General features: G+C 43.1%; 1 protein-coding gene across 2 annotated transcripts in view; it reads right to left on the bottom strand.

Moving 5' to 3' along the window:
* Positions 1-2,744: 2,744 nt before the first annotated feature.
* The window catches only part of DNAJC6 (DnaJ heat shock protein family (Hsp40) member C6), a 161,762-nt gene continuing 154,307 nt past the window's right edge, over positions 2,745-10,199 (bottom strand). For both annotated transcript variants that reach the window (XM_008066164.2, XM_021716620.1), the window contains exons 17-19: positions 9,940-10,082; positions 6,189-6,365; positions 2,745-5,072 (exon numbers count right to left, since the gene is read on the bottom strand). In XM_008066164.2, coding sequence (XP_008064355.1) covers positions 4,971-5,072; positions 6,189-6,365; positions 9,940-10,082 — 422 coding nt within the window. In that variant the 3' untranslated portion in view covers positions 2,745-4,970. The remainder of the gene's footprint in view (positions 5,073-6,188; positions 6,366-9,939; positions 10,083-10,199) is intronic.

Here is a 10,199-nt window from a genome sequence, read left to right as displayed (position 1 = left end):
CCCCCCCCCCCCGGCCCCGCCTCTATTCTTTGGTTTTTCTAAAAAATGTTGTACCTTGGGGTCGCAAAGAATGTGGGCAACCAAGGCCAATCTTTAGATCTCCAAGAGCCCTGTTATCCTTACCTTCCTCCCAGAGATGGAGAGTTTTGTCTTGATGAGAACACTGGAAGGGACTTCAGAAACCATCTGGTCCTAGTGCTTCATCTTACCTTTAAGGAAAGAGGTGCAGAAAGGGTCAGACGTGCCTCTCCCGCATCTCTTTGGAGGAGGTTGGACGGGGGTCCCTTCCCCCGCTTTTAGTTGCGTCCCTCTTCTCTTGCTTTTTCTCCGTTTTCAACACGACTGAAAGAGAAAGGGGTCTGTGGAAACCTGGTTTCCCCCTGGCTGCTGAGACGTGTACATTCTCACCACCACCACCTTGCGGGATCCTTGCTCAGTTTACTTTTTCAGGATTGCACGTTGAGCAGGTTAATGTCTCAACAAATGCCTAATTATCTGTCAGTTTATTCTAGCTTCTCTAATTTCTCCTCAAAGATGGGTGGCACACTCGCAACACAATGTTTCGAATGACTCACTGCAGGTGCTTGGAGATCGGTACCGCTGCACTCCACTTTGGGGCCCTTGACCTATTCAAGGTCATTGAGAACGTAGCCACTTTAGCTCATAAGGATTATTTTGAGCGGAAGGCAATTAAGAAGCAGACAGGTACAAGAAAAGCTCTCTGCCCTTCTCCTATTTGCCCCAAAGCGGGATATAAATTCACAAAGGTGTAGCTCCTGCCCACTCTACCTGGAAAGACGAAGGCAAATCCCGAGACAGCTGTAGCCGCCCCGCCCCGCCCCCATCAGCCTGGAGGCTGCATCTGAGGACTCTACAGGAAACCTTGGCTACTGAGCCTTTATCTACCTCTAGTCTCTCCTATACATTTATTTTCCCACAACTTGCTGCCCTGAGAGACTCAAGGTCTGGTTGAATGTCTTATCATTTCTTTAAAAAGTTATTGTTCCTTTGCTAAGATGCTATATACACCCAAATTCGAACCAAACTTTTGAGTTCTTCACCTCTGAGTATTCCCATGTGTTACCTACATGCATAGTGCACATGTTGATAAGCTTCTGTTTTTTCTCTTGTTCTTCTGTGTTTGGCCAGTCTATTTACAGGGTCCAAGCTGGAGAATCTAAGATGGGTAGAGGAAAAGATTTCTTCTCCCCTACAAGTTTGTTCCCCTATTTTTAGTTTCATTCTTTCTGATACCTGTTAAGGCACTCGGGAAACTGAACAGCAGCCCAGTCCTGGAAGCCTGTGGTGCTTAGCTCTCTTGGTGTGGTGCTAAGCTACTCTCTTAAGGAAGACTTTTTTCTTTTTCTTTTTTTTCACATCAATTGATGAAAATATTCTATGGGGTTAAGTGTCCTCCCATTCCCAGTCACCTAGTATGTCTCCAGAGAGCCTAAATAGAGTTTGCTGGAGCCTTTCATGTCAGCCTGACACCCAGTCCCATAGAAGAAAAATGATTTTGGAGAAAACTGACACTTCAGAGGCAGAGCCTACTTTGAGAGCCCTAGGCTTAGCACTGGAGGATGGTGCGAAGCAAAAAGTTGAGGTATCTGCCCCAGGGTAAGGTCTGGAATCAGAATAACCCTCAGACAGTATTTGTCTCCCACAAATTTTCTGCCCACATCAGCTGTCCTTTCCAGGTTACTAAACGATTTAAAGGTTAGCTACCTTGCCGTAGGCTTCAAGCATCTGAGAAAATCGTCTTTACTTTTGCCAGATGTTGCACTGAAAAAGTTATTCCTCCACTTATGCATTCCACATTTGCTCAAGAATAAGAGTCATCAAAACCAGAAAGTAAAACCTTAGAAACCAAACCCTGATCCCCCATTTGCCATTAGTGTGTTACTTGAATGTAAAGGATCTGTGACCTCTGTCATGCTGCCTAGGACCACAAGTGGACTTCGTAGGATGGATTTGTATATTCTGTCCTCCCATTCAATAATCTCACACTATGAGCTAGGTAATAAAGTCTCCATTTTACAGATGGGAAAAACTAGGCCGCAGATAGTAACTCATGAATAGGGAAGCCAAGATCAAGCCCAGAACGGTTCAGCTCTCAAGTCAGATGGTTGTTGGCACTTGTACTGTTCCCTGCAGTAGACATTTTGCCCAAAAAAAGGCAGGAATTCTTATAGTAACCCTGTGAATAACCCCCTTATGTTGAACAAGACATCAAATCTATTGATTTGATTTTTCTCTACATACATATTAGTATCCTGCATTAAGTATACACAAAATATTGGCTGAGTTGAAGTATAAAAAAAAAAAGAGAAATATTTGTTCTAAATTTGGAATCCAAGATTTGCCAAGCAAAACCCAGGAAAACTTCTGTTAATCACAACTTTGATCAATTTGAATAAACATATATAGGATGCTTTTAAAAAATATATTGGCTGAATTAACAAATATAAGTTTCCTGGCCAGTTGCAGTGGCTCATGCCTGTAATCCTGGCAACTTTGGGAGGCTGAGATGAGAGGATTTCTTGAGACCAGCCTGGGCAACATAGCGAGAGTGATTTGCATATAAATCCAGAAATCCTCTCAGATTATATTTTGGTGCAAATGTATTACATCCTTTTCATGTTCTTTCCTCATCACTTCCCTTAAAAGTGAATCACATCAGAAGGTATCATTCAAGCTTGTCATCGTATTCCTACAAGTACAAAAAAAACTTGGGGTTCTACAAGTATTTTTGAGCCTTTTAATATACATTACAAATATCTTAGACCAGTCACATTTTTGTTGTGTGTAACATATTTACAAAACAAAAAAATATATTACAATAAATATGAATGAAACAGTGAACCTGATCAACAACAAGCTCTGTCACAACCAAATATTTAAAAGGAATGCAGAAAGCTTTTGGTCTGCATGTATTAAGAGTTTTGAGATAAACTGGGGTCCAGAATTATAATGTATCCGGAAAAGAGGTGTGGGAGAAATCCCCAAATTTAAGTTAAGTAAGATTCTTTCCCATTGCTAATTACATAATGTTTAATGATGTTTTAGGTTGTGAACATGGGTGAATTATCCAAACATGATACAAAGCTAGTATAGTTCTATCATTTCAAAATGGACGTGACATCCACAGAATATCCTTTTAATTGTTATCATTATATACTGTAGTTCACACGATATCTACAAATGCAAATGAGAAAAAAAAGGTCACAGCAACATGTCTCACATTCCAATTTTAAGTAAGACAAGCACATACTGGATCAAACATTATTTTATAATACGTTAATAAATAACACTTAGTTCGTTACGGTTACCTTGAACAGCTTATGACTGTATATTTAAAAAGAGAACATTTTCTGCAAGTTTCACATTGTCAGTAAAGGTAAAATAAATAGTGAACCTTTATAACCAAAAAGAGAGCTCTATAGAGAACCGAAATTATTTTTGACATGCTGCTTTTCTGGTAGAGTTTGTCACAAGAAAATTAATACAGAAACAAACAAAAAAATGATTGTCTTTTTAAAAGAACTTTTAAAAAGCTTTTCACAATATGGAGCGTGAACCTTTTAAGATTAGCATGAAAATAAGTTTGCCCAGCTGCTTTGCATATATATATTATGCACAATGTGTATGTGCATGCCAAACAAGATCTACTAAAGTCACAGGATAGTAAACTGCTAACCCCTCAGCATGAGAATCAGCCAGAACACTGATCTGAAATCGAGCCAGTCTGAGGTCTGGAAGAGTTTCCTTCTTGCTTTACTGTCACAAATGTCCCTGTATGAATTCTGTTCCTGTGGATCCCCAACTACTCTAAATCAATAAACCCCATTGTCATAAACCAAGAGGTCTAGATTCGCCATGTGGGGAGATGGGACCTGGTCCCTCAAAACAGATGCTGACACCCACCAGGCTGGATCTGAAGTGGGGCAGGGCTCTCACTGCAATGGCACCCTTCTTGTGACTTTCAGTGTTGCCCTCTTTGTTCTCTTCCCACAACCGCTCACAATCCTAGAGAACCCTGAGCCCATTCTAGAATCGGTCCTGACAAATTGGGAATGGGTCCAACTGCTTTGGAATGTTTCCAGCTAAGAATATTTCTTGGCTAAACAAAAGGAAGAGCATTAAGCCTTATGGCAAAGTTAGAAGTTTCTCTCAAATCAGGTTTGGAGTGAGTTGTTGTTACGGGATTAAGACATTTTCTTTAAACAACCGTGGTGTTCCAAGGGGAAAGGAAGGCAATAACCTGACACCCTGACCAGAAATAGAGATGCTGCATCTTCACAGTCCCTATCTTCTTCAGGCAGCATTTTCACTAATTTTTAGCCTATTCAGGAGTTGGTGGTAATCACTCTACTGAAGAATAATCAGTTCCTGCCATTTAAGTTCCTTTGTATGTGTTAGTCCTCTTGACCAAAAGATGTAAACAGTATTATGCTGAAGGCCTTAGTAAATTTCCACTAAAAAAAAAAAAGTACCTGATGGGTGTGTTCCTGGAATCTGCATAAAGCCATTGCTCAAATTATATCTTTCTAAGAAAATCTAGAAACCATTATTTTAAGCCATCATTTCATTCAATTATTATAATGTGTGCTCACTAATTCTGTTCTCGGGCAACGTGATGGGTGTTATGCTTTCATGGGTGGTGGCCTCCATTTGCTATTTCCCCCCAGGCAAAATGCTGAGTGGGCTCCCCAAAGGTCAGGATGGAATGTTGTCTCTCTGTAGGGTCATCCAGCTAAAAGTTCCTCTCACGCTTTAGATCTTTTATGATGGGGACTTGGAGAAACCAAACAACCATGTTCCTTTTCAATGAGAAATTAATTCACAAGTAATTTAACAGTTCAGTCTTAGAAACATGTTACTGGAGTTTTTGGTTCATCTGTGAAAACCTCAGAATTGTGACACACTAAGCATTAGCACAGGTCTGCAGCAGAGACAGAAAAGCTCATAAACTAATATAAGGGCTTTTGGCCTTGGTTTTCAAATTCAGACCAGGCATCATTTAGCTCCATGAAAATCATTTTTGCATACTGTTCATAGGGTTGCCCCGTGGCCTACAGAAAAAAAAAAACAACACATGTTAGATACCACCAATCAAATGCTCATTTCTATTAAAATTTTCACTGCTAATATGTGGGTTCTAGGTTCTTGAAATGGTTTTCTATTTGGCTGTTTTTGTTTTTACAACTTAATCTTTTTTACCCTAATTCCTATGACCTATCTACAATGCACTCTCTCTCAAAATTCACATAGGGGGTAGTAATCAGTCAACGAGTAGATAACAGAGGGCTTGCTGGGCAGGAAAAGGTGCATCTTTGCTCTCCAGAAGCATCTACCAAACAACAGAGGTTCATGAAAGTCTATCTCCGTTAATTGTCTGTATTTCTAAACTCCCATTTCTAAATAGTTCTTTGAGGCCCATAACAGGGCATATGGTTTGGAGATTTTTCTGAACTCCTGTTTCCCTCTCTCTTTTTATTCACCAAAACTCAAGTCGTAACACTGTTTCTCACTCATTCTTCTATTCAGAGTAGCCACAAAAATGTGGAGAGATGAAAATCAAATATATCCGATTCAAGTGTGTGTTCCCGAGTGGCACTTCAATCACAGTTTCATGTCATATGACTGGTTTAGTCTACGTGACCACAAGATGACTAGCTTCTGTCGGAAATGTCTCAACGTATTATGATCTCAACTGTGCCATGAGTTAGTAGAAGTTTCTGATAGTGTAGAGCACTTACGTGCATACATATACCTCACTGAAAACAAAAACTGACATGATATAGTGATCCGTTTAGTTCCATTTTGAATATTTTGTGGACGTGCACCAATTTTGCCAACTATATTTTGAGGCTTTTGCATGACAATCCTGGCTAAACATACGGATGTATCTCCTCTATCCAGTTTTTAGCCTGTCCTTACTATGTAAGTCAAGATACAACTTACTTCTGCACCCCCCAAATTAGTCACTGGTGGATCTTGCATGTCTCTAAATAAAGTCCTTGTAACGTATAGTTTGATTTCTTTTGTCTTACTTCATAAAGTATGACTATTTGCTATTCATTCATTTAAATAAATGGTCTTTTCCACCAGCAAATGGAAAGTAAGACTCATGCTCATAAAATAGTGAAGGACCCATCGAATGGCATGACAGGTCTGGCTGTCCTCACCTTGTCTGGGTGTACCACCAGGACAGCCTTCCGGTACACCTTCTTCACCTGTTCTGGTGTCACAAGGTCCGCCATGCCAACTGGTTTCCACTTGGTCTCTCCAGCCCACAGCACGGTGTGCATCGTGGAAAGAAGGGCTCTGATATTTCTTTCTTTGCCTTCGATCCATTCCAGAATCTGTACACAGAGGGGGGATTGAGATATTCAAATGCTCCAGGCCGGGCAATATAGCAAGACCTCATCCCACAAAAGATTTTAAAAAGTAAGCCGGGCTTGGTGGCTCAGCCTGTAACCCCGTGCCTTTGGGAGGCTGGGGTGAGTGGATTCCCTGAGCCCATGGGTTCGAGACCCGCCTGGGCAGAGAGACCTCATCTCTACAATAAATAAAAAAATCAGCCGGGCGTGGTAGCGCAGGCCTGTCATTCCGGCTACTTGGAAGGCTGAGGCGGAAGGATCGCTGGAGCCCAGCAGGTCGAGGCTGTGGTGGCCAGGAGCGGCCACTGCACTCCAGTCTGGGCAACAGAGTGAGACTCCAACTCAAAAAAAAAATGTAGGCCGGGCTTGGTGGCTCAGCCTGTCATCCCTGCACTTTGGGAGGTCGAGGCGAGTGGATTGCCTGAGCCCACAGGTTCGAGACCAGCCCAGATAACTTGGCAAGACCTCGTTGCTATAATAAATCAAAAATTAGCCAGGCATGGTAACACATGCCTGTGGTTCCCACTACTGGGAAGGCTCACGCGGAAGGATCACTGGAGCCCAGCAAGTGGGTGTGCCACTGCACTCCAGCCTGGGCAGCAGAGTGAGACTCCAACTCAAAAAAAAAAAAGTAGCCAGGCATATGTCTGTAGTCCCAGCTACCTGGGAGGATGAGGTGGGAGGATCATCTGAGCCCAGGAGGTCGAGGTAAGCTGTGATCAAGCTACTATATTCCAGCCTGGGTGACAGAGTGAGATCTTGACTCAAAAAACAAATAAAAAATAAACAAATTCAAATGCTTTACCAGTCCAAAAGGTTTCCACTGGAAACTTCTCCTGCCCCGGCAACATCAAAACACTTGGGGTGACCTGCATACTCCGAGCTGTGTCCTCTACCTGGAAGGCTGTTCCACCTCCACCTGCCACCTTGTCTTTCTGGATAACTCTATCATCCTTCAAAAGCCTGCTTAGGAATTTCACACTGTTAGCCTTTCAAAGTTTGAATGTCTTCCCATCTGGCTGCCCCAGAGTTAATTACTCTGTATAAGCTCTATGAGGACACCCATTACTCTAAATAAATATCCCTTTAAAAAAAAAAAAGGACTAGCCAGACTCGGTGGCTCAGCCTGTAATCCCGCGCCTTTGGGAGGCTGAGGTGAGTGGATTGCCTGAGCCCGCGTGTTCGAGACCCGCCTGGGCAGCGAGACCTCATCTCTACAATAAATCAAAAATCAGCCGGGCGTGGTAGCACGCGCCTGTAATTCCGGCTACTTGGAAGGCTGAGGCGGAAGGATCGCCAGAGCCCAGCGGGTCGAGGCTGCAGTGGCCGAGAGCGGCCACTGCACTCCAGTCTGGGCAACGGAGTGAGACTCCAACTCAAAAAAAAAAAAAAAAAAGGACTAAACACAAATAATAGACACTGGGGACACTAAACAAGCAGGGAGGTGGGTCGGGGTTCAGAAATTACCTATTGGGTACAATGTTCTGTCTGGGGAATGGGTCACCTGAAGCCCAATCCTCACCACTACACAATATGTTCATGTAACAAATAAGCAATTGTACCCCCTGAATCTAAAATAAAATAAAATTACATTTTTTTTTAAAAAGGCCAAATTCCTCTGGGCTACTCTACCTTACATTTCTATCATAATATGTGCCACACTTTATTGTATGTACGTTTGTCATTCTCTGCCACTAGGCAGAGCTGTTTGAGGAAAGATACTGTTTCTTACCCATTATCACTGGGTCTCAGGAACCAAATAATATACCTGGGGCAGAACGGAGGTCAAAAAGGCTTGCTAAATGAATTGCTCCATTTCCTCATGTAGTTTGAACAAATGAGGGGATTAAGTTGAGGAGGTCGTAATAGCTCAGTGAGCGTTTGTTGTTGGACAAATGGTTTGGTCACCTCAGTGATGGCCGCTCTCCCACCCAGTTACATGCCCTGCGCCAATTATATAATTTAAAAGGAATAAGCCACTGTCTTTTACAGAAATCTGTCAGAGTTTGCCTAATGAGCAAATGTTTTTGAGATGAGCCACAAAGCTTTTGGAAGGAATTTTAAGCCTCGACAATACGTGAAATGAAAATTACACAAATCCAATCCCCTACATTATACTCAAGAATGTCTCAATGAATCTGTCCATCTGTAACAAATGTCCAATCTGTCAGAAATGTAGGGAGAATGGCGGTACATGCTTCCAAGATGTCTAAGATTGACTTGCCGTTCAAAGCCTAGTTTTGCAGAAGCTTTAACACAGGGACACATGAGCTCCCCCTTTGTCAGTTGGTTGCAACGTCAGTTGTCTGGTGTCTCATCACTCAGCATCTCAGTGAAGAGCATTCCAGGTCTCTTGATCTTTATACATGCCCCCAAAACCTCACACCCTTTGTCAGCATAACCTCCTTTCTGTTTCCAAGCCCATCTGTGTCCACCTGTCCATACAACATCCTCGTCTATGAAGGTGCGTTTCCTCATCTATGAAACGAGGAAGGTGGATTCGCTGACTGGCAAACTTAAAAAAAGAACCAAACCAACGCACAAACATGCTTTTTCCCCCAAATCAAATTCTAACCCATAGAATAAAAAAACAGATAAAAGTAGAAGTGTTCTGCTTAAAAGTGGAGGGAGACAGAGGGGAGACAGGACCCTTTGCTCAGCCTTCCTTTCCCCACCTTCCCAAGCCTCCAGGCCCAGTGCTACAGGAGGTGGTCATTCCCGGGGATGTAAACAGTCCCTCTCTCCACCAGCAGAGAAGAGATCCTGGGGCCTTCGGTCAATCTGGCCGAATAAAAAGCCCTCAAGGCAGAGACAGAAAACTAAAGTACGACATCCTCTGTACCACCAAAGAGTAATGAGATTTATCTTTAGAATGCGAACGCTGTCTGAACAACAAAGTCACCAGTTAAAGCGTGCCACTGCCCATTGGAACAGGCAAACAAAGGAAATCTGTATTGTCATACCATGAAATGGAATGCATTTTACTAAAGAAATGAAACAGCCTATGCAAGCTCCCCAAGACAATGTTGCTGTTGGCTATACTCACATCACAGCTACAGGGACCAGCTGAAACACGGTGGTCACCAGAGATTAATACGGTGCCATCTGTAGCTGCCGTGGTCTGGATGTGTGTGTCCCCCAAACTTCGCAAGTTAAAATTCTAACTCCCAAGGCGATGGTATGAGGATGTTGGGGTCTTTGGGAGGTGCTTAGGTCATGAGGGTAGAGTCTTTCCCATGGGATTAGCACCCGAAGGTAAGAGGCCTGAGTCAGACTGCTTTCTCCTTCCGCCATGTGCAGACACAGCGTAAAAGACCACCATCCATAACCAGGAAGAGGACACTGAATCTGCGGGCACCTTGACCTTCGACTTCCCAGCCTCCAGAACTGTGAGCAATAAATCTCTGTGGCTGATAAGTCATGCAGTTTATGGAATTTTGTTATAGCAGACCGAATGGACTAAGATAATTGGTCCATATCTCATGCTACACACACACAACTCTGTCCCATGACCTTGTCGTATAGAATACTCACACCGAGTCAGGGGCTCGCTCACCTTTAATTTCTCAGGATCCATTTCCTTGGCCATTTCCTCCTTCCTCATCTCAGCTATTGTCCGAGGCCCCTTTTTGTCTTTGTGAGCATTGAAACCTTGACCAGAGAGTAGGTCTTCAAAGTCAGCCGCTTTTTGTTTCCCTTCTGCAATATAATTTTTAGAAATCATTATAAGCCGGGTTCGGTGGCTCAGCCTGTAATCCCGCGCCTTTGGGAGGCTGAGGTGAGTGGATTGCCCGAGCCCGCGGGTTCGAGACCCGC

The sequence above is a fragment of the Carlito syrichta genome, unplaced genomic scaffold (genome assembly GCF_000164805.1).
Source record: "Carlito syrichta isolate Samal-C Ts95f unplaced genomic scaffold, Tarsius_syrichta-2.0.1 Scaffold308850, whole genome shotgun sequence".
Lineage (NCBI taxonomy): Eukaryota > Metazoa > Chordata > Mammalia > Primates > Tarsiidae > Carlito > Carlito syrichta.
The sequence above is the reverse complement of the archived record's forward strand: the minus strand, read 5'-3'. Positions and strand labels throughout refer to the sequence as shown.